Consider the following 26,046-nt stretch of genomic DNA (forward strand, 5'->3'; position numbering starts at 1 on the left):
TAATATCTTTCTGGCAGATCGTGACGCGGTTACTCTACTGCTCTAACTTGGACTGACATCGCTTTCTCCTCATAATATCAGAGACTCGTGGTATCTTTAGTCTATGCAAGTTTCGTTCATGTATTATCAGTATTTATCTGTACATATGTATTAGTTTCCAAGCATGTCCGCCCAAAAAAGAACAACGACGAGATATTTTGCAAACGTATTTAGATATAATAGGCATAGTTCACACGTACGATAATCAGCGTTTAAGATTTCTGTTGACAAATACACGCTACGTGGTCTCTATGTAATAAATCGTTTCAATGGCCCGTGTATACCTATGCACACGTCCAAAAATATATATGTATGCCTGAACGATTCGTTTTGTGTTTTTTTTTTCTTTTTTTTCTCTTTTTTCTTGTTGTTTTTCAAGTTTAATAACATCGTCGAGAATATTGCGTCACTTAAAAGTATCGCTAAGAACCACATTTAATCTTATTAAAATATATATGTATATTCGATACTCGCATCTATACGAGTGTTTTAATCCCCTACGGTCCATTGTATGTCATTACTATCAATTTCTCAATCGTAATTTTAGAAAGCACCACATTTGGTAAAACGACTTAGAGAACCGGAAGATTCTATAAATTTCATTTAAATAAAGCAGACCATAGAGGGTTAAGGAGAAATATCAATGGCTGCAATGGGCACGTTATGCGAATCGTTTCACGAATATGTCTCGTTCCACGATCGTAAACTAGCACAACGACAACTCATGTCTTTTCTTTTTTTTTTTTCGTTTATCATCACAGACGGAAAGAGACTTAATTATATAAGGGCCAATAAATTCTATTCAATTCATTCCACTCTGACTATTCTTTTTTCGCAAAATGTCTTTTTTCTCTCTTTTGTTCTTCTTCTTCTCGTCGGTCGACCGTCAAATTCGTTCGACCGCGCGCGCATCGAAACGGAAAAAGAGTTATGAAACGAGAAACAGGATCATCGGCCATACGTGTGGTTGTTCGCATCCACTTCGAAAGATGTTACGCACTACGAACGTGCGTTACTGGAACGCTGACAATTCAGGCAACGGATAACGAGATCTTTGCACGAGCATTAACAATAAATCGCGTGTGCAGAAGACAACAAATCGCCGGCAATATCACTTAAACTATTCACAGACTTCACAAGTTTAACGCTTTCAATCACGACGAAGAATAATTTCCTATCACTCTTCCATCGTGCAATTATTTTCTCTGCCTTTATACAGATAATTGAGATTCGTTAAAACGTTCTTCGTTTACGTCCCTACATGGCTCAGTAGAGATTTCAAAGCGTTTTTGTGCTATCTATATCTCGGAGGAAAACTACGATAAAGCCGAAGAATCCTCCAACGAATAAAGGGGAGCAAGAATTGTGAGGAATTATTGTTGCGAGTTTACGAGATGCCAGAAAAGCAGGAACAGAATGAAATCATACAAAGAACGAATTATTAGAAAATACCTTTGTTAGACTTCATTTTGTTACAATTATTATTATTCAGAGATTCATTAGTGACAACATAAACTTTCTTTGCACGATTCGACATCTCAATATCTTCACATATCCGTGACAACATCTGGTGTATGTAAACTGTAAAGACGACCTTATTCCGAGAAATCACGAATTTTATTGACATACAGAATAACACTTGGCTTCTAATCATATTGACCGTAGGCAAGAAATTTCACCGATCTCGAACGGGAACACATTGCGACGCCAACGCGTCGATCAAGACGCTGAAAATCATAGCTTAAAAAATAGAGCAAGAACGTTCGAAAACTATTCTAAATACTGTTCCGGTTATGCGCGTATTCTATTGTCGCCACAAAAGAAATTATATTCTCTGCCACGCTACTTCGAAGAGTATTATATTTTCCAACTGTTCTCTCTGTACTTGGTCCCACGAAATTGCACGATTATTGGTTGAATTTTAAAACTATGCCAATCATCCACTAATTGTTTCTACGATAAAAATGCTCGTTTAAAAAGGGGCTCCAATTTCGAGGGAAAGTTCTACAACACGGAAAACTAGAATATAGAAAACGAACGGCAATTGACCGATTAACGAGTTCGAAAATTGCGATTTATTCGGTTGACTTTCATCGGAATAAGGCATGCCGCTATGCATGTAAACATAAAGAAGTTGGTTGTTTTTGAAGTCGAAAGATTAGAACGCATTTCGAATAGATTAGCCAAAGGAAGGTCTCGCGGCAAACAAAACTTCCATATGTTTTTCTCTTGTACCTTCTTTTTTTGTTATTTTATTGAAGTGACGCTTTTTTTCTCTTTTGTCAAGTTTTCCAATGCGAGTTGTTGTTTAAAGGAGTAGGTGTTTATAAAACAAATCGCCTGTTGCTTGTTAATGCTACGTTCAACAAGACAGTTTCGCATTTACCGCGCTTGACCGGATTATTGTAGCGTAACTTCTTTCCTTCTTTTTTCTTTTTTCTTTTTACATCTAAGTATTTCACATTCGGAGTATCTGAAAATAGAGATATCTAGCATTTTATTTTATACACTAATTTGTTGGTAACTCTCGAATACCTCCCTCTACGTGAATTTATCATGAGACTAAATATCTCGATCTATCGTTTATCTAGCCTCTTACAATGTATGTATAAGTCGTATCAAAATCAAGAAAAAAAAATAGGTTTTGCGATTGGACGATAACGAACATGACGGTACAAGCATCTGTTTTCACTATCGTTCATGTTTTACAGTTTTTTGTTTCCTTGTTGCTGTCAGTTTTGCTTTTTTTTTTTTTTTTAAGGAAGTGAACACCGCAAGTTTTCGTCAAGTCTCAAAAGAGCAAATATACTCGTCTACAATGACAAGAACTTGCACACACATCTCTCGCACCACTCTCTAGTAAAGCTTTATCTTCACATTTTTGTAAGCCTAGATACGTATACATATATGTTTATATATATACAAATTACAACAAAGTAACTCCGTTGTTTGACAGCCTCTATCGCGAAATCAAAGACAGACATTAACTGTCCCGATTAGGGTGCTTGGCAAGGAATCGTCGAGGCCAGGGTAAAGGCCAGTCGTATTGTCGTGGCACCGTGCCGCCCACGTTTTTCTCGAAATATTTAAAAATAGGGAACCACCAGAGTCGGGCCAAAAAGTTGTTTGGTTCATATTGCTGTAAATACATTTCAATATGTTCTTCAGTTTTCAGAATACATTATCTTTGTCTCTTTCTTTTCTTTACTTTTTTTTTTCTAACATAAAAGTAGAGAGAATTCAACAAAACAATACAACTTACCTTAAGATGCGAATTATTAGCTAACGTATGATAGATATACCATAAGCGTGTAGTTACGTAGTATGCTATGAGGACGTCCACGGTATAATGTCCGTGAGCCACCAAGACCATAATTACCCCAACAAAAACAGTAATGCCCGCAAGCCAATGAATTGGTTGACACCTTCTTGGAGAATCTGCATTTTTAAACATTCTTCTAGATTCTAGATAATACTTCTTCATACTTCTTCTTTTTCTATATAAATACCTAGCACATTTTAACAAAACATAAATGTCTCCATAACGTAGAGAAAATACTTACACTCCTTTATAATCAGGTAACTAAGTACAAGCACGACTGTATGACCGCTGTAAATGTAGTCCCCGCAGTAAGTGTGCTTGCCATTTATAGACAAGCCGAAGCCAGAAATGAGCTGCAAAACCCTTTTTATAACGAGGAGCGGACTCGTATTGTTTGCTTTAGGACTGCAGAAATACGTTTTGCTGGCGACAGGCAGTACCGTCACGTACATTGTGATACTCCTCATCATGTACAACAGTCCCATCAAGAGAAATATTCGCCTAACAACGATAAACCTAGAAGAATGAACATAAAATTTTGTAAAATAAAAATAATTTTAAATATTGCCTACGATGACATCCAAAAGTTCGAAAATTTAATGGTATCTTTTTAGCTTAATTTAAGATAAAATGAAATTAAGAAAATGAAATAGATCTTGGAAATTTGAGCTAAAGCTAAAAGGATAACCATCTAAAAACTGTTGCAGTATATTGATACTAGAATTACTTGTGTCCTATTTCTGACCCAAGCCTGTCGAGCAAAAACTTTAATTTACACGTATCGGTTTCATTGATGTTCGTGTACGATACGTACCTATGTTTATGAAAAATAATAAAAACCATCGCTGAGTTGGACATTATCATAATTAAAACTTCCGACACGTTAAGGGCCCAATCCTGAGCGGCGACATTGTCCAACACTACATCCGGGAGCGGCCCGTATGTATTTCGATCAGGGACTCGTTCGTGGACCATTGCAAGGGACGCAGTAGTCAATATGAAGTTCACGACCATGAACAGAAATGCTGTAACACCAATTACATTTTCATTAGAACAACAAATATCAAATTTCTAAATAAACAAGCGAATTGAAGAAGAAACCTTATCAGCGATAACTTGAGATCAATTGAAGTGTGAATTATTCATTCTAAAAATTTATAGTAACTTTGAAAGCACAATAAAATAACTTTGAACGTTCTTAACCTATAATTCATCAGACTTACTTTAAAAACAAATATTATATCTCAGAAATAGAAAAATATAAGGATTGTATTTAAAACTAAGCAAATTTTACTCTAATTTTACCACGTGAACATGAATCATAAAAACAATTTTATAATTTGCTTATATCATAATACTTATCATATCAATATGTACATAGGTTTTAGTAGCATATGTATATTTTTTCAAATTATTTTCCAGATAATCCAATCATCTATCGATGACAATTCGATCATTGCCTTTAATCATTGACGTAACTAATACAAAACAACATTCCAGAAAACTATATAATAGTGCATCGTTTAGCTTCCAAACAATAGTAAGTAGCCAACATGTATATCAGTCGGTTGAAAATAAACCGGTGATTCAAGCATGCGGGTCACCGCAGTTAGTCGTATATCGTGCGCGCACGATACAGCACGGAGGTAACAGTCATCGTGGCGCAATTTATCCTTCTTTCTGTCGGTGAACGTACAGCTACTCCACTTTACGCGTCTATGCTTCTCTTGTTCCGAAATTTCTAGCCGACAACTCTCTCTCTCTCTCTCTCTCTCTGCCTGCCGCTTCTCTGGAGAATACTCTTTTCTACTTTGATACAACGAATGACAATATACTCCAAAAGTAAAACGCGAGCCCATGCTTACCAGATGCACCATATACTGGGTGTATCAAGAATTTATAAAAATTTGTACACCTTTTTTAAGTTAATTTCAAAGTTAATTTCAAGATCAATTTGTTTGATCGATTTTTTTTAAATAAAAGATTCAACGACCTCGTATGAAGTGGCATTATAATAATTTATAATCGAGCAGTTATAAAAGATGGTTCATTATTAAAGCTTTCCGCCCTTATTATGAAGGGTCTCTGAGAATGAAATTAAATATTCTATAGATTATTAAAATGACTCTTTGCATTAAATTACCTAGCTCGCCGTCTTATTTTACGACGAAGGAAGCAGGCAAACATGCATTTTGTTAAGAAAACGAGACAAATCTTCTATCATCGTAAGAAACTATTAATTATAACGTTATTTCGAAGACCACTTATCTTGGTACACTGGGTATATTAATCAAAAGCTGCGTCGTGAAACCTGGCACAACAATAACACACATTCAGAGGAAGTGGCACAGTGCCAAAATTCAGCTGGTGCTCTGGCTTCCTACCAACAAGGGAAAAGCTTTTCGAAGTCCACCCTCAAACTCGTTTCCTACATCCGCAAACATTCATGGAACAGTTTACAATTTAGTCTTCCAATAAGTTACAGAGGACGACGAAGAAATGGATCTGCGTCATTCATTAACATACCGGGTGATGTATTAAGACATGCATCCTAATGACCATTTCTCAAATTGAATCCAAACTTTCTCTACATCCATAACATGTATCTTCATATGTAGAAATCGCTATAAGTTAAACTTAGCAAAGTTTGCTTGATCCTACATATAAACTAGAAACATTCTCTGAGATAAATCATATATTTATCCTGAACCCCTTAAAAGCAAAGATAAATTATTAATCAAGTTATTAACGACAATAAGTAAAACGAAACACGTTTACGAATAATGCTTTCACCAGTCGTCACATCGATAACATGAAACGTGTGCATGATAATACGGTTGAAGAATCTTGTCACGCAACGATCTAGTTCAGAAGCAGAACGAACTTAACGGACACCGAAGGTAGTCCGTTCTAATGACTCCATCGTTTTGGATTCATCGTTCAAGAACACATGATCGGGCATGACTCTGCATTAGAGCAGCGTCCGAGCAGATCTGCATCGAAATACCAGGCCACGTAGCGACCTCGATCTCGATCTCCACGGACACCCCGTCGTGTGAATGAAGCGTACATACAGGAGAGGAGACCCAGCCCTAAAGAGAGTTCATTGCCGACGAAATTACAGGAGAAATTTTTCTCGGCTCTTCTCTTTACATAACTCGTTGGAGCACAGTATTCTGTTTGAAGTTGCTTATCATCCTCACAGTATCTAATCAAAATTTTGTCACGTGACAGATATCGCTAGATTGAACGTTGGTCTGCAGTATAACGACGGCGTTTTCCTCGCACAAGAAACTCTCGCAATTTCATAGTGGACGTAAAATCGTATCTTCATGGCTATAGAAGCCTTAAAATCCCATCTTCCAAGTTAACAAGTGTTCTTCACGACAACTCTTCTTGATCGTTATGAAGAATCTCTACACGCCTGATGCTATTGTGAACGATACTCCTAGAAGAACAGCGACCTTCTTTCTCAAAAGGATTAATATTGTACCTCAAGACATATGTTCGACACGTGTACCAGACTATGTAAATGGGAAGTATAGAAAAGGTTCTGAGTTTATCCTTACCAAGAAACGTTTTCCACTTCTCTTTAGGAAAACGGGGCTCTTCCCGAAGAGGCGCGGGTATGTCGAGCTTAACGACACCATTTCCAGAGCCATTCGGTATGCCAGGATGCCGGCTAAGACTGTCGATCTTCTCGTCCTCGTCATCCACGTAATAGTCGGAACCAGATGCCACCCCGGACCACTTATCCTTGCCCTTGGTCGGTGCACCAGGTAATAATGGCTGCCGTTGATAAACGTCGCTCGATTGTGCCATTCCGTTGCTACTTCCATCAACCGTCGCCTCCACGTCCCTCTCGTGGCCCTCTCCGGCGCCCAATGGTCGATCGAAGCTTCCGTAATCACTGTGCAGACTCGTGACCTTGGGGTCCAATACCATCCTGCGAACAGAAAACGCAAGCATCATTGCAATTGCTTGTCGTTCCACGTGCCGATTTACTGAAAGCTCTTTCACGAGGAGTCGAAGGATTCCACGAACGATTCAATTATTTTTATTTTTCGAAAACAAACCAGAAAATCTTGGCAGAGATACAAAGGTTTCCTCTTTCTGGTTTAGTTTCTTTCTATGTCAGTCTGTAAGATGAAAGGTAAGGTTGCAGCAAACGATAGTATGGAATTTTTCGATCGACAATTATATTACGTAACATCATAAACAATTAACTACCATTAAATTGGTGACTCCTTGAGATCGTGAAGTTCTTCGAGATTGTTTATGGTAAGTCGAGAATGTTTTCTTTCAATTTTCGGTTTTTTGACCGTGAAATATTTCTTAAATAACGCGCTGTCTCTTCTTTCTCTTATTCTATACGCTAGAAATAGCATAAAAATAGTACACAATAAAGATTTATTTTTAAACTGCGATACTATACCATTTCGTCAGAAAATCTTATTGCCTTTGTTCAACAAAATTGCATTGTTTTAAACAGCACTTATCTACGGAAACCTGGTGTATTTATCGGGCATGCGTTATTAATATATTCTTTATCTTTCAGAGAACCGAAATGAAGCTCCGGCTCGAGATTTTCTAATCGAAGGCAGACGTGTACTCGCCTGTGGAGCTTCGTGAAAACCGCTGAACAACTGAACAATTTAATGGCGCCACGGAGAACGATCAGTATCAATCTAAATGCAGATGAACCACGATTATTTATAGACAGCTTGTACACTGAATTCCAAACCGTCCTATATAGGAAACTTCTTCTTTGCCAACTATTCGATCAGGCTAGACATCTCTGTCACAGCTTCCTACCTACTTTTTAACAATCTTTTCACCTACCAAGAAAATTCGTAGCTTGCTCTTTGTAAGCAAAAAATCAGGGCAAGCTGTTTTGTCTGCGTCGCTCGATAAAACGTTCGAGAAGCCCGCGTTTAACCGGATCGTTTGACGCTATACGATGCAGCCGGTATAACGTTCTACTTTTAGTTATCATCGCGCTGCTGGAGTAAAAGGTTATCGTGTTAAGGATACGTGTCGACGTGGCTTGCTTTAAAAGCAACCGAGCCAACCAGGCTTTGAAATCCTGGGATGGGCGAGGCCAACCAGATATCCGGACAGGAAGTTTGCGGGAAGTGCAAAGACGTTCCGCTGATAGTACTTAGCGTCCGTGATGATGGACGGAAATGTTAACCGTTACTAGCATAACATAGCAATTTGTTAGAGGAATACAGTGGCTCATGAAGGTATATATGTACTTGCATACTCGTAGAAACCTTTCCGAATACATTATGTGCGTTGTATAACACAAATTTTTTGATATATGACACGATATCACGTTTCTATCGAAGTATTTGAAGTATCAATACGGTTATCATTTTTATATTGTTGAAATTTAGCACAATTTGATGTTGTATAGCGTACGATATGATAAGACTATCACGGTCATAATGATAAAGAACCAAACAAAAATGTTGAGTTTGAAGATTGAAGAGTTAAGGAAATGTTCCATGAAAATGTATAAGAGCAATAAGATATTTGTTAGAAACATAGTACGTACAACATTGATGAGCCTCAATATTTAACACGACCATTGTTTTATGGATTTATATCCATTTTTTTTTAACAAGTATATATTAGTAGTAAATGTTTTCTAAGTTTCATATACGCTTCCAGGTTGATTTCAAATTCTGTCAGTATAATCATGATAGTACTAATGAAATGATATGTTTTGTATAATACACATAATACATCGTTCAAATATTTCGTGAGTCACTGTATGCAGAAGAATAACACATTGTAATACGAAATAAGAAGAGAGTACAAAATGAAAGAATGAGACAGGAGGTATGTACAAATTTCTCTGACAATTTAACTTTATAATTTATAATTTCCAACGTTAATCGTTCGACTCGGTAGTAAATTCTTCCGAAAATTATTTCAAGACGGATCTATTATCTGATAATTCGAGTTTAATTAACTCCAAGCCAGGAGATTCTGCTCGTCGACAAGTAATGTGAATCATAGTTAATTACTGATTTATCTTTCGAAAAGGCGAGAACTCGTTCGAAAATGCTATCCCTCCTGATGACTCACTTTTTCTCATCTTTTTCTGCGTCCGAAAGATCCTTTGCTGTTCGTGACGAGGCGTAAAACGATGCGAACGAAGAAAAGCTGATCCGTGGGTGGCACCGACCGATAAGGTGATTTCTTGTAGGCGGATCTCGCGTTCTGCGCGCTGAATAAAGCGATAAATCCTGCGCAGATAATTCGATGGCTGTTCGAACGACATGAAAGCCAGCGGTACTTTATACCGTTTGATAAGACGAGAAATTACGTATCAATGCCAAAATAGCACAGTAAACTGAATTATCATAGAATATTGTTTTCAATGTGTACGTCCATAAGAAGTAATACCAGCTAACAACCAACGTTTATGTAACTTCCTGCGGATTTGTGAGAATCTCCAGAGTCTCGGTAAACGTTCAAATGGTACATTATTTTTTATCTTACTTATTCGTCAAATTACTCTTAGTGATTGGTCGTTTGTAACATCGATAAAATCTTTTTTTACTACGCTTGTGAAATTAACGGCAATTAGGATCGTAGGCGGCAATTTATTAACAACAACCTCTAGAGGCACGAAGAAGGAGAAATTCCAGATACAATATCCCGACTTTTATGTGACCGTTCGCAGAGGAACTCAGGACTTAACCTCCGTAACCCGATAAGCGCCCAAATGAGACCTTTACGACGTCACGTCGTTCCAAACCAACGACCCTTTTGACCCAACTGGAGTTACTCTATCGACGAGTTGCTTCACCACGTGGCAACCAAACTTCTCGTAACATTCGCCACGAGTGCCTCATGCTACTCGCGATAATCTCCACTTTATCTTCGTATTCCCTATCGGAAGATCTGGCATGAGATAAAGAGGAATCTGGAAAATTATTGGACCTAGATTCGAATCTCCATCCATCCCATTTATCATTTCTTGAATAGCCACTCCAACCTAGATAGATATTGAAACCCTTCCACTTTATCTTTGGAACTTCCGATCGCATAAATTTTCTTAGATAACGTTGGAAAAAACATTACAAAACATTACAAAAAAAAGAAAAACGACGTGAAATGACTCACGCGTTCATTTAAAATTTAGAATATTTTTTTACGACAGCGACAAAAACTAGTAAGTTCAAAATGTCGAGAATGGTCAATGATCGAAATCAATTTAAGTGAATGAGTAATATACAAATGAATGTTTAACTACAGAAACAATCACTAAAAAATGGTATACAATGAGATTCTCCGTAGGTAACTTTGAATAGTTGCGAATATCCGGAATTTCTGTAAATAGTAAACGTAGTACGCTGCGAAAGTTCAATTTATAACAATTTAGATATCGATCGCATAACAAGTGCTTTCTTTCTCCATAGTTTTACGACATAAATGCTTCCAGGATTCCACAAATCCATAGGTCTCGATCAACTTAACTTGTATATGAGTCACGTCCAAAAAATCTCAATAATCTACAAGACATCCATGTTGAGATCGAATGAAATAACGAACAGGTCTACCTCGACATCGAATCTTGTTGAATTAATCTCGATATCCTTGCTCGTTCCTATCGCGTTCTCTTTCACGAATGGCACCTTGGTTTTCGCGAAGGCCGCTCCGAATAACTGGTTACTAAGCGTGGATAGAAATATTCTTGATCGAGCAACACGCGAAAAAGCATGCGTCAATTCATTTCTGCTTCGCGATCGTGGGCGTTGCGTTCCGATTCAAAGCTTTCCCAACTTTTTTTCTCCTTCTTCCTTTTTAGTTTCTCTCTCGAACTGCTCTTAGCGATCGAAAGACTAAAAACACCGACAAGGATGCTCGACCGGGATCTCCTCGATTACTTCCTGCTCGAATGCCTGTATCGAAGCTCGTCGGAAACTGGGTCATTTTTTGCCTCCGTTGTCGACCGTTCGCATAAATTATACCAACTCGCGAGTAGTGAAAAATATGTCACGTTACGCCGAGGAACCGACTGCCGTCTTAATATACGAGGTGAGCGATAATTCGTAGCGCAGATACAATGGAACTCCCTTTGTAAGAACGAAACTTTAGTTAGCGCCCGATCAATCGATTCTGTGCACTTTCTGCGCTTTCTTCTTTCCCAACAGTTTAAAAACACAAGCAAAATGAATTTCGAAGAATACACAGTTTAAAAAGAAATTGATAATACACGTGGACTTGACTCATATCACTGATATCAAGCAGTGTACTATTTCTGCCGCTGTTTATATATATGTTTCTTTTTGTATAGATAAAATGGTTTATACAGTGTTAGAGCTTATTTGTCGAGCTATTTGTTCGAAATGTTGACTATTGATATTAGAATAGATGGTTCGTTACCATCACCTATTCTTATTGTATTCACCGAAAAAGTAATTACTAGATAAATATTGATAGCAAATAAGCCTTATATTTGAAGTGGCAATCTATAATCAAATTCCAAACGTCAATTATCGATGAGGTGTACACGTGTATTCGATTGACTTTCAAATGCATCTTTCTCCGAAAGAACCTTCAATGCAATTCTGTTATTCTCTGCTTTTGCCTTATTTTCATCCATAGAATCTCCCTCACTCCACTTATACTACGATTTATGGACGATGATATATAAACCGGTGCGCAGTGCAGTTCCGGTTACAACGGAGAAATCTTGGATGTCTAAAAAAGAAAAAAGAAGAAGGGATTCGCCTCACGTCGAGTGAAATATAACAAAGTATTCCGAATAAGTTGACTCCGTTGACTTCCGGTGCTTCAAGTCCGGTACACACAAAGCATGCTTCAAAATTATGTAGATTATAAATGACCCAATTCCCATCTCGCAGATTGTACTCGCAACTGTTGCCGTCCTTCGACGATTAATCTACTTCTGTCATGCAAGTGTAACTCGCGGAAAATGCTATTTTCCGTTTGTCGAATAAACAAGCAAATAAAATGATAAATGCGTCAGGGATTCTAAATTATGCAGAGAAATACGAATCTTCATACAATCTACTGTATCGTTTCAAAAACGTGGGAATTAATTTTTTGTAGGCTGCACAGCGTTAGTTCTACTGTGCTTTCATGCACGTTCTTTCGATTTTCCGACCGCGTGCGTAAGTATTTAAATTTAGTTCCCGCTGCTATACGGCGAGTCATTGTTTATCGGCTGACGAAAACGTAAGAAGATTAGTCAAGTTTAGCCGAGACACCATGTATATATTTCCTGTTATCGCCGTCACGTTAGTTCATTCAGAGTCGTATTGCTAAAAAACGATTACGTGAAAAACATTGTCGCGGTGTTTTAAAAATATTATGTAAAAGATTACCATCATAACTGCTTTTAAATATACGAACTATCGGTTACGAGTGTTTCTTCCGAGAAAGATAATACATAATTAGCATTCTAGCGTTTCATTAAATTTGCTTAGCTTACAAACTTTTATCGACGACTTAGGCGATTAACATCTTAGTGGACAATTAAAGAAAACGCCGAAATTAACTGCGACATGAACATTTTTTTGATTTTAATAACAGTACGACTTCCACCGTCATTCGTAACTATTAAATACTTTGACTATTAAAGACACAATTTTGATGAATTTCTCAGATGACTTTGAATGTTAATAATGACCAGCGTAATCCTCGTAACCTTCAGAAGATTTTACGCGCCAGGTACGCAACAATGACATAATCTTTATGGCCCTCATGATCTTCGAGCGACCTTCGATCATCTCGACGATCTCGTAATGCTGTGTCCGAAAATTTTACAAAACAAAAGGGATACCTTTGTTCTAACGGAAAACATATTGACACAAAAATCACCGGAAATATGTCGTCTTGTTTTCACGACGGTTACTTATAATATAAATTATTGCCAAAACACACCGCAACAAACAAAATTATACCGCTTCCACCTTTTTATGACACACTTTTCCTTTGACAAAGAACCCTGTAATATAATAATATCAGCTTTAATAAGCTTTAAAAAAATATAGGTTAATCGATAATTTAGTATATGTTCCATTTACGTACAATGATATTCTATGTGCCAGTAAACCTGAATGGTGCCAGAAGAATTATCGCAATTCAACGATTTTCCTAAAAGTTGTCTTGGTACATATCGTACTACTAATCTCCAAAGGATTGAAATGAAGAAAAGAATAAGAACGAATCACACGAACAACTAATTTCCCTGTAGTAATTAAATTAATCACCCCGTAACGAGAGCAATAGTTCGATCAGTAGATGCCGCGAATAACACGCTGACGCATGGTTATAATTAACGATGAGCGCGGGAACGACAAAGAAATTATTGTCCGCCGATGGGAGGCTTCCCAAGTTTGCAGTTCGTATTAGGGTTAAACCTGTCAGCCGATGAATTCGTATGATTGCATTTAGCAAATCGCAGGAGCAAAATAGATCGAAGTAAACCAGCCGGCCGGCCGGTCGGCCGGACAACGTGCATCTTTTGATTCAGCACAGACCGGGTAAACAGAAATTTATTAATCCATTTACACACGATGATGCTTTAAACAGTCCTACCACAGCTTTTAAGATGATATTTTAGTAGTCGATGCAAGTGCTTCTAAAATTAGCAAGACTCGATGCTTTTCCGAATTAGTTTGTTTATCTAGTAGACTGTGAACTCGATTGAAAAAATAGAACTAAGAAGAGAAGAGTAGAACAGGGATTCGTTTCATCCGTTAAAGGTCAAAATGATTACTTTACTGTATAGCATTATACTTTAGATGTTATATATATTTATGTATCTCTAAATTTCCTGCAGATGCATGAACATCCGCAGTATACTTACGAGAAAGCTCGTAAGCTTGCCACTCGTTAATATCGAGTTCTTCGAAACGTTTCTCCAAGAGATATCGATAGAATAGAAAACGAAGTCACAAGTAACAGGATTTGGCCCAGTTTCAATCACCTAACTCGCTATCGTGGAAAATTCAGGGTGGAAAAATACCACGCTATATGGATAGATGATATTTCAAATATATTTAGCTATGTATGAAAGTATTTACGAAATATCGAAGCAAGTATATTTATATTTGCTCAAGCTTGAACATCACCTTGATCCAAAGAACCAAAATACATCCAAGACCAGTCAACGCTTGATCCTATCTATTTACTTGTGATGAAAGATAATTCTATGCTCTGTAGAAATAGCAATTTATCGTGTTAGATCAAAAGACCGATTGTATTAAAAAATCCACGTACATGACAAACCAGGCGATGCTTCCGGGAGAGAATTCGCGTTTTCGACGAAAGGTCACGTAATTCTTCGTGGTAAGCCGAACAAAATAGCTTGAGCCGATTGTTCCCAAGGCTTTCCATTCTATCCTTTTTCCACGTCGTTGGTCGATTTCAAATCGATATGAACATTCTCGAAATTGAAACCATACCATATCGAGCAACTTTTACCGTCAACATGCCGGGGAAACCCGCATTCTTAGCGCATGACTGTCTTTTATCGGATACTGAAGCCCGAGGAGTCAAGCCGCTATTATTTTTTCACACAAATCTTCTCGAAATATTTATCACCGACTTCGTAAAATACAACGACAACGAGTGATGTAACCAGTTATTTCCTATCGATTCGATGCTATATACAAAAGAGGTGTATAGAACTGTCGGTATTAAAGACACTTTAGCAACAGGTTAATAAACCATGGGACTGTATAATCGTATTTATTCCGAAATTAAACGCGGTGTTTCGTCCGATGACTCTTTGCGTAGCCCGAAATTTTTCCTTCGATCGAGGCTTCCACTTGCTACGTCAACATAATTAGTTGGACCGTAATAATCATAAGGAACTGTCGTAAAATTAAGCAATTCGAGTTAACCATTAAGACCATTAAGTGATATAAAATACCTTCGAGTCAAAATGTTCCTTATGGTTATTGTTCCATCAGGTAAAAAGTGGGGAAACGTGGGTTTCCCATGTTTCCCGAGACTTGTAAGCGACCGGTGGTGGGACGACCAACACCCAGCAACAGTTTTCCTCTGCGACAGCGTCGTTACCGAACTTTACCGGATCTACGACTACAGAACAGTCAACATCTCTGCACTGGGTTCACTACTTTAACTCAGTCAACATATATCTAATTAATATGTATATATACGCAACGAGCGTAATCATCTTGTCTACAATTGTTGTTGGTATAAAGATATAACCTGTTACCTCAGCGTTTTAATTAATTCAACTACCTCTATTATCTTAAACGAAATAGGGGATCGATCAGTTTCGTGGCGTCGATTGTAAAATCGTAACAGGAATTTACGACTCCCGTTGACGCGCTTCCTTGAGATTGCGTCTCCCCGCGAATGGTCGACAAAAACACACGGAGGAGTAAAAGTCGTGAAACTTTCGCGTGAAAGACAAACAGCCTAACTAGCCGATAAAAAGAGTACTCGCTAAAATAACGGGACGTGATGGAAAAGGAAGAAAAAATGTTGTCAAGATATCTATTCTACCAGCGTGACTGAGAAAATTATAAAATAGAAAAATATTTCCATGTTTTACGTAGATTCTATATTAACGCGTATTTCAATTACCTTCTAACGTCGAGCACTATGCCAAATGGAACATCATTCGCACATCTTATCGAATAACTTTTCGATTGCACCGCCTTGTTTTCCCAACGAATCAGTAATCCTCTACTTCTAACCGTAACTGCTTTCTCATGAACGTCCATGAGGCAAAACAGACTAATCTGATTCGTTCCATCAAATGTCGTTCCGTCATCATGTTCATCATCCTTCGAAGCAATTGTAGCACATGGACTGCTCGTTGAACAATTCGATCGAGCCCAATCGAGCAAGCTGAAGCGATTCAACATCGTCCAACGTTCGACTCACACGTTATTTAATCACCAGAGCTAAGAACTTTAAAACCGTAGCAAGTAATATTTTCGTAGGCCATAGAAATACTGACGGTTTAATCGTTGATAATCCGCAACATCGTCGTGATGCAGACGGTGACACAGAAGATACAAACGAACCATTCGCCTGTATAGGTATCGGGCTTATCAACTCGAACATATCGCAAAATGCACAACGATAAAACATAATGTAAATAACAGCAAACGATTACTTCGATCAAACTTTCCACGAAATGCAGGCGATGTATCTTTTCGTCCAATCGGCTGTGAAACGTTTACACGTGTCGAATACCGTGAAATCGAGCAAGAAAAATTAAGATGACCAACTAGTCCAAAATTATATATGTATATGTACTTGGGTCGTTTGTACAGATAAATTAGAATTTCGATAGAAGACAGAAGAGAAAACGAATTAAACGGTATTGATCGAATTGGAAAAATAATTCAGGGAATGAGCCGCTTCGAGAATGGTAACAATGAAAGACGGAATAAATATTTATCGTGATCTCTTTCGCGAACGATCGTTGCGCTTTCCAACGCACAGCAGAATGCATCGAGGGTAACTGGCTTCTTCCACGAGCAATTAATTTTCTTATCGTTGCCAGGCAAGGTTTTCTCGATACAATGAGCCGATTAAAAACCGTCTTCGTGAACCGATAGTCTAGCTAAACGATTGTATAGTCAATGTGCGCTCCTTCACCATTGGTCGGAGATATTCCTTTTCTTTCTAGTTCTAACAAGTGTTTTGGTTTTGGAATTGCATATTCAAAGAAAATTCGATATCTCTTGCTATCCTGTTAGTTTTTTATTAAAACTGAACAGTATTGTATACAGTAGGTCAGATAGCTTTCACTTGGCACGATGATGACAGATTAAGAATGTCGTAAAACAATTAGCTTATACTTTCGACAAATTGTGGAAATGCGATTTTATATAACTCCTGCCGATAAAAATATATTGCAGAGTAATATTGAAGATGGAATGACTGACACATATATAATTTCCTAGCGCCATTCGATAAATGTAAAGAGACAAGATGAAGAAAAACTATCAATTTATAAGCAAAAACTTCCCGTCGACATATAAATCCTCATTTAATTCTAAAAAAAGAAAAAGAATATTTATATTATAGGTAGCTAGGGAAATCCTAAATATATATAACCGATAAATTGTCAACTTAAATATATCTTCCACAGTTTCCTATGTGATTACTAAGTACAAGAAAGATTTAATTGAAATAGTAGTCAACAACAAAGTAAAAACGAACAGTAGAAAAACAGATTGTAGCAGACATTGATCTAATGTTAAAGTTACATAAATAACCCCTATACGAGTCGATAAACGGTATGTGTTATCTAAATGATCGGTTACATTACTGATCGATTGTATCCGAGTTAAACTTGCGATTGCAATTATTATCTGGACTTTGGTAATTGCCACATACCTAAGCAACATTGGCGTAACGTCGCGTGAAATCAAGAAAGATGCAGCCAACGAGGTAAGCAACAATCGATAAGGTACAACGCAGATACTATAAGAGGTATTGATCCAGCTGCATATTTCCAGATCACCGCAATTCTAGAACGACACAGACGTAGCTGGCTTGGACAAGAAAAATCCAGAAGTTTATACAATTACGCAACAATTCACCATATTGAGCTGCAACATGTGCACAATCACAAAACAGCCGTGTCGACGTTTGGCGCCGTCGTAATTGTCCAAATAGCTGGTCGCGCACAGAAAGCATCGTAAAATAATATACATATTCCGAATACGTTCGAAGAATTCTAAAATTCCAAACAAATTACTAATCGATCGATATTAAATAAAATGAAGAGTTTATGTTTATTATATTTATAGTTTATATACAGACCGGCCGTTTCGAAACGATAAGATCATCAACGGTTCAGAAGATAATAAAGGCAATTAAAACCAGATTACGAACTATTTTAACTGAATTTTTTAGCGATAATAATGATTCATGTCTGATAATGATCAAGAAAACTGGTAAGCACGTCAATCTCGGCGTTAATGTTAAACAATCGTTCCTTAAAAGTATAAAAATTTCGAAACATTAATAGAAAATTTTCTGAAATGATAATGAATTTCTTAACGAGTTCAATGTTCTATATGTCCAATACATCTACTTCTCAGTGCATTAATCATAAGAAAATAGTTCAGCAGACGCGAGAACGCAGTATGACGAATGTAAAATGCATCCAACAATAACGTCATCGCGACAATGATTCCGGAACGGCGCGGAAACTCGGAGTTCATTGTAAAAGATGTATTTACGTCACACCCGATCTGTGACTCATTTCCTCTTTCCCAGTAATTGATTCACAGTTCCACCTACAATAATTGACATTCGAATTTTCTATTGCAGGCTCAAACAGATCGATGAATCGACAGGTGCACAATTTACAACGAAATTTAAAAAAGAAGAGAATATTTTTCCAACAAAATATTTTTCTTTTTATCAAGTTTTATATTTCATTTTCAGTGTATTAATGATATGAAATACAATGAACTTTAACCTAAACGATTGTTATGTAAATGCTATAATAAATATAATGGTATGCAAATACCTTTTCTAGTCACTATTTATGTACAAGTTCCCGTGAACCTGTGGCTCCTAATATTTCCTATATTTAAAAATAGTTTTAATCTGTTTCGAAGTATCAGATATTGCGTGGTCTCTTATCGAAACAAGTAATCACGATCACGTGACCAAACAGTCTACGTTCAGAGAATCTGATATAACTTTAATCACGCTATCGCTATCACATTGTATTTGACCTCACCATTTATCATCGGTTCAACGATTCCTAACTCAGTGCTCAATAATGCACGCCGTAAATTCAGGCCGCACCGTACACGCGAATTGCTTCCTTAAGACTAGTTAAACTATCCTGATACTTGTTTACCAATGTCATACACACCTCTACAATTTAAACGATTAATAATTTTGCATATATATAGGCTATTGCGGCATACATAAAGTGGCTCACGAAAGTATTTAACTTACTGTAGAAAACTTTCATGTACATATTATGTGCATCGTATAAAACATTTTGAAACTTCATTAACACTATATATAATGAGACGCGACTGCCATGATCATATTAGTTAAATTTAAAACTAATCTGAAAATGTATATGAAAATTACAAAGTATTTACTGCATTTGCTAAATACCTATGATCTCTGAGTATAAATACGATCTCTGAGAAATATTATATATACTCTATCTACTATTATATATCTTGTAACTTTCATGTACATTATCAAACTTATTTCAAACTCCGCCAATATTAACACGACAATTGTCACTATAATGTTAATAAAATTCGAAAATGTTTCATCTTACATACATAATATATTCATAAAATATGTCGTGAGTCACTATATACATGGTACTGTACTAACGACGGTCCCAACTTTTCATCAATTTCCCGCATATTATAGGTATGTATCGATTTCATTCTATAGACACGGTTTCAAGTATGAAGCATTGTCTCTGACAAATGCAAAAATCGTGTAGGGTGAGTCCTACTAATTGTTAGACGAACAAATAAATCAATGCCAATAATTCACAACCGAGCGAATCGTATCAACTAGTACAGCAAATTTACGATCGGTTATATACGTTTCTAAGTTATCTAAACAGTACTATAATGTTTTTAAAAAGTAAACGATAGTTCTTTTCGGACAAACTCAACTTTGCTTCACCTTGACACTCTCTAAACTTCAAAACACGCAGAAACAAGTTATAGCGCAAAAGTCAACAAAAAGCGATATTTTCAATTTTTTTTCTCTATATGTAATAAAGATGTAATATTATAAACTTACATTTTGTGGTGATACAAAAATACGTCGTATTTCGATATGAATATTTTTTTCCAATTTGCATTACACAATTGAATTATATTAAATATATTTGTAATCGTTAATGACATTGTTTTGGCTTGAACTTCGATATGCCAACCAGAATATTTGTCACACCTTGCCAATAAGTTACACTAACGCATTGTGTCGCCTCTATCGATCATTCCTCATTTTTCAAACACACGTTTTCGTAACACATACAAATCTAACTACAAACAAAAAATAATTACTTTCTTACGTAAGTTGCCGATGAATAAACGATGCATTCAGGAAAGACTGTCGACGAATAGTCACTGATAATACGCATAAGTAACAAATGTTGTTGATAATACGTATCAAAATTTATTGGACGTACATATTGCAAATGCATCAGTATCGATGCGAGAAAAAAAAAAAAAGAAGCGAAACGAAATCTGTCCAGCAGTAGTTCTATCTACTTACATGTCCAGCAAAATAACAGTTTGCACCGGTCTCATGTTCGTATGCTACGTAAATAATACTACTAACCGACAGAGCTTGATAATTAAGCAAGAAAAAAGAGGAAAGACGTAAACAGAGACCGAAATAGGCACAATATCCACAAGAGAGGGAAACACACTAGATACGTTATGGTACGTGATTATGGTAGACTAGCGACCGCATTATTAAATGTAATACTATAACATCCTTATGTGCAGCTCAATATGGGCACGATTAGTTTCCTTAATAAACCAAAATACTTAGGAATCGAACAAACTACTGTTTCGTATATGATCAGAAATTTCATTGACGCGTAAACATTGAGGGAGTGCCAGTAAATAGGTTGGCATTCGTCGAATGCATTAATCGTGAAATTGACGAAAAAAGAAAATATGTGTGCGAAAGGCAAAGATCGTGAAAATATATATATAATTACATTTACACCGTTTCAGGAAGATGAAAGAAGTAAATTTTGACACATGTTACTGACGATACTTTACGTACTTGATGTCTCGAAACTTTTCGACGAAACTTAATGGTAATCGTTCACGTAAATCCACACCATTAACAGAACTTGATTTGTCACTTGCACAAATAAGAACGAGATCACCTTAAGACTGTCATGATTTCCGTGACGAATGTCCAGCAACACAGCTTTAAGCGAAGGAGTCCGAATCGACTGTACCAAGGTCTCGTGAAAGGTGCGACACCAAAAACTACCCGAATCACGTAACTGCGACTACATTACTCGGCCAGGTTCGAAGGTCCCTGCACGATTTACGTTACCGACAGTACTTCAAATAACTTTATTTTCAAAGAAATATATAAACACGAACGTTCTGGCAAATCTACACTGTTTAAGCATACACATATCGTCAATAACAGGGACTGTAACTAAATTCATATCGAAGAATCAAGATTTAAACGTCGAATACTTCTCACGGTACAATTTTTGATTTACATTAATTAAGTGAGAGTCAGAATTGGCCGTACAAGGTTTCGTGAGAAGCACGCCAAAAATACACTGCGAGAAGTAGCAACGTAGGTAAGCAACTGAGAGTCAAATGATTCGTACTGTTCTCTGGTCAAGCCGTTAGGTGCACGTGTACCCAGAGAAGCAAACACGCACGCGCGCATTCGAACATACACAGGTGGTTCAGAGGGATCTTGCCTTTACCTCGTCGCCCTTCGACAGAGGACCAAGACCGATCGATCACTTGCTTCGAAGTACGCACCACGCACGATACGCCAATTCTAACAAAAATTGCCGTTCTGCTTTTTTAACACATTTTGTTTTTAACACTTCACTTCCAGCTTTTCGTTGCACTTCCGAAAATTTTATAAGAAACTATACAAACAAACTAGGAAGCGATTATTAACCTTGTTACCGGCTCCTCAGCTACCAAACTATTATATTGGGTATAGTTCTCATGGTATGTATGGTACAAGATCCTCTTAAACATGTAAAGCCGAATAATTATAATTCTTTGTCACTAAAACTATTGTAGAATTATATCTTTCGTAGAACTACTCCAACTACCAGTCGACTTACATGAAACACGGTAATTATGAACCGCGGTTAAGGCGATTTCCCGGAACATGGGAGACATGAAATGCTTGATGTTTCACCAGCAAAGACCACAGAGAAACTACTCGAAAGGTTCGAGTTTGACGTATCACAGGAAACGAGGACTTGGATGGTAGGAGAGTTAGATCGAGGCGGGTAAAGCCCTGCAGCGTGCATTAGGTTTTATGACTGCCAAGGTCAGCTGCTTTCCATAAGAATGGCGCCGTGAACATCTCAACAACTGCAGCTCAATTAGTAGAGGAACAAGCACCAGCTTAATCCAGATATGATTATCATTCTTCCATAAGATTTTGCAAGATAAATATATATATTCATGTTTTGCGATTTTCCAATGTTTACGCAGCTCAACGTTCTTCTGGAAAGATGGAACATTATCTGACAATAATACAAAAATTGAATTAATATATTCTATTTAGAATCTAAATGGAAGAAAAATTACTTAAGAAATACCACAAGAAATATCACATTTGAACATATGAACTGAATTGTAGTGATAATGGAATTAACGTTTCCTCACGTGCGCCCTATATATATGGAGCTCTCGAATTTGCTCTCAATATAGAAACTCTGTAAATTACAGTTTTATAAATCCAGTTATAAAGCAAATAAATTTCATGCTTCACTTCAATTAAAGTTCCTGAGTTAACCGTTACAACTCTAAATAACAAATTCCTAAACGTTTTTCATAATAGAAAATTTGTATGTATCAACTGTTACTTCTTGTGGCAGAAGTAACAGCACATCACGATTGCTTGAAATTAATATTATGGCGGTTATCGACCAGTTTTCGAACGAAACATTTGTCTAGGGGAAAAACATAATCAAATCACGTGTTCGCCCACACGTGCTGCTACGTCTTACAATTAGTAATAATAGATACGCGTAAATTTGTTTCTTATCTTCATCAAAAACAGCGTATATAAGCCTGATTAGCTTTTTATACATTATTTTTATTACTGACATTATTATTTAATAACATCTAATAATTGTATATTGGAGCAGATGATAATGAATCCAATCGATAAGGTAGTAAGTCTGTTTATAAAAAATCATTATGCTTGAAGTGACAATATGATGATATATAAGAAAAATAGTTGGATTATGCGTGAGAATGACATAGCTATCTTTTAATGAGTTAATATAGATGAGTTAAATGCATTAAATTCTTCAATTCACTGAACGCTGATACTACAATAATGCATCGTATCCTATACAGTATACGTATACGTAACGGTTTCATACTTATTTCGACGAAAGCAACAAGAAAAGCATGCACGATACAATTCTGAATTTGTATGACTTGCATATTTATCGCTACAAACATGAACAAACATTATTATTAATATTTCGAAACATTAATAAACTTAAGCAACACTGTATCGATACTAATATGTCTGAAAAATATTACATTCCACACTGTTACAACTTTATATAACGACAATGCTATATTTACATGTAAAGTGAACAATTACTCTAACTACTTTGAAGTGTTGGAGAAGACATAAGTAGGATAGTACATACTGCGAACTCGAAACAAAATTGTGTCGTACGTTACAATATTAGAATAAAGATCATTAATTTTAATGCATTCATCATCGCGACACGATTGTTTACAATCTGGAAACGTATAAGTTCGAGACACACTCGTTTTATCTATTACGACAATACGTAAACGTTGAGAAAAACAGTATCGATATCTGTAGATCAAATATCTGCATACCTTGTTAAAGCACTGGGCAATTCAACCTTGACAGGCAATCTTAACTTGTGCATTTTATTTCTACGTATGCACACACTACTTTACGATTTCAGTTTTATCTTTTTTTCTTTCACTACGAGCAACATGCTACAGAAGCGTGCGATTTACGGCAAACGATTGTAAGAAAAAACATAACCAACAAACGTGGGTCTCGACTTTCCTCGGATTGGACAATGCGTTCACGCGTGAGTGCAACAGAAAGGCAAAAAAACACATGTATCAAATAACACGTAAACTAACCAACAATACTTGAAAGGGGAAGAATTCAAGTGAATAACTTTTACATGGACACTTGGATGGCTAACGACTCCTTTCTGGTTCACAATCTTTCAGGGATGGTTGAAGACTAGATCTACGACGCAAACTCATATCGCGATCACTTTATCATTTCAATTTAGATGACCGGCTGTACGATGTTCGTTCATTACACTCACTGCCCACACTCAACGTTTTTATGGGATCCACTGTGTACCATGCAGTTCCAGAAAATTGACACTTAAACAAAAAAAAAATTGAAGATGGCGTCAACCAAAGGGCTGTGAAAATGTAAAATGAGAAGAACTGGTCGAGAAAGCCAAAGCGTTCTGAATCATTGTTGCATTTTCCTTCTGGTACAAGCCATCACATTCTTTAAAGCGACACGCGCATAGCGGCGATTCCTGTAGTCGATTGGAGTTTACTACCAACAGTTGTTAATCGTTGACTTTATCGACTTGCGTTTTAGCGGTATATTCAAATGTATTTTGAAAATTTTCTTATTCGTGTATTCATTTTCTATGTCATCGCAAAATTAATTGTCAAATAATTGTTTTAAAGCTATAATATCTATATTTAAAAAACATAATAACAAATATTTTTGTATAAAAGTCTATAAAAATATAAAATAAATATGTATCTTAAATTTACGCTATTCGTATCGTTACGCTTACGTATCTTTTAATAAATGAACAAAAAATTGAATCTTTTTTTTAAAAGATATTAATTAGAAAAACTTACAATTAAATGATTTCCAATCTAATTTAACCTTACAATTATTATACTTAGAAATTAATGATAGTTGATATCCGTTTCTAACAAAATTAACGTTAATATTGCTATATAATAATTGATCGTACCTTTTGTCATTCATTGGACTTAACTTTAAATGTTTGAACACAAATCTCTTATCATGACGGATATAATATAACACAATACAATTATCTAACACGATAAGAAGACATTGATGTTTAAACATTATATAGTTAAATAAGCTTAACATTAGTGACAAGCACTAAAAGCATAAGCAGCTTGTTCGGAAATCCGCGTTCACTTACTTACCTAAGCAACGCTTTCCTCCAGCAGTAATCCGTTTCGATTACAAGCAGCTGCAATTTCATCATATACGTCGACGTTGCTCAAGACATATAATATCGTCGAACACGTCGATTGATGCTCGTTTTCGAACACCAAATTTAGAATATTTTTTCAACTTTCTGTTCACAAATTGTATGCGTATGTTTCTGTTCAGGGCGCGACTCGTGGACGACCTAATTCACGGCTTATCGATCAATCAAAAACAAAGTGCTCGTACACGCAGAGATAGACGAATAACTAACGGCAAAGGAAACACATCGCGGACCTCTGTAAATTCCTTTTCAGTCCCCGAATATCGTCGCACGTTGTTCCAAAATTTCGATCACGATATATACATATATATCGCGCACCAGGACATACCGCGACGGAGCTTTTCTTCGTCTTTTCTCTCTATATCTTCTTGTTAAATGTCCTTACGATCTCGTAGGCGTTTAACTTTCTTGAAGAAATACTCCGCGGATGGATACCACGGTCGCATTTCGTCTCGTTACAGTGAAACTTGAATTGTGAACGAAAAGACAGTGGAGCTTTCGTCGAGTCTCCACTGGAAAGCCCATGAGCGGCGCCGCGCACCAGGTCATTTTGGAAAGCGCAAGCGCTCTTTCATAGATCGCGCTTTTCTTATAAGCGACTCGATGGACTGATGGCAACCACTGACGTCATTGCAAAAAGGAAATTCATTCAGGAATGTTCGACGCCTCTGCGTCT

At 36.7% G+C, this 26,046-nt stretch overlaps 1 protein-coding gene and 2 long non-coding RNA genes across 12 annotated transcripts; 1 reads left to right on the forward strand and 2 right to left on the reverse strand.

Annotated features, from left to right (window-relative positions):
• Positions 1–415: 415 nt before the first annotated feature.
• On the reverse strand, positions 416–25,900 carry LOC117240396 (phosphatidylcholine:ceramide cholinephosphotransferase 2-like). Of its 10 annotated transcripts, none has more exons than XM_033506428.1 (6): positions 25,303–25,900; positions 6,931–7,307; positions 4,176–4,386; positions 3,603–3,877; positions 3,302–3,477; positions 416–3,178 (listed from the first exon to the last, which is right to left on the reverse strand). In XM_033506428.1, exons 1-6 carry the CDS (start codon positions 25,362–25,364, stop codon positions 3,023–3,025), a joined length of 1,257 nt encoding a protein of 418 aa, XP_033362319.1. In that variant the 5' UTR covers positions 25,365–25,900; the 3' UTR covers positions 416–3,022. The 10 variants fall into 10 exon arrangements, with proteins under 10 accessions (XP_033362319.1, XP_033362322.1, XP_033362324.1 ...); XM_033506431.1 differs by lacking the exon at positions 25,303–25,900 and adding an exon at positions 24,270–24,579; XM_033506433.1 differs by lacking the exon at positions 25,303–25,900 and adding an exon at positions 24,226–24,579.
• LOC117240401 lies at positions 5,043–6,885 on the reverse strand. The gene is made up of 2 exons (XR_004494678.1): positions 5,888–6,885; positions 5,043–5,789 (listed from the first exon to the last, which is right to left on the reverse strand). It is a non-coding gene; the product is annotated as an uncharacterized LOC117240401 (long non-coding RNA).
• On the forward strand, positions 21,987–22,854 carry LOC117240400. The gene is made up of 2 exons (XR_004494677.1): positions 21,987–22,071; positions 22,164–22,854. It is a non-coding gene; the product is annotated as an uncharacterized LOC117240400 (long non-coding RNA).
• Positions 25,901–26,046: the final 146 nt, after the last annotated feature.

The sequence above is a fragment of the Bombus vosnesenskii genome, unplaced genomic scaffold (genome assembly GCF_011952255.1).
Source record: "Bombus vosnesenskii isolate JDL3184/JDL3185 unplaced genomic scaffold, Bvos_JDL3184-5_v1.1 scf7180000014621, whole genome shotgun sequence".
NCBI lineage: Eukaryota > Metazoa > Arthropoda > Insecta > Hymenoptera > Apidae > Bombus > Bombus vosnesenskii.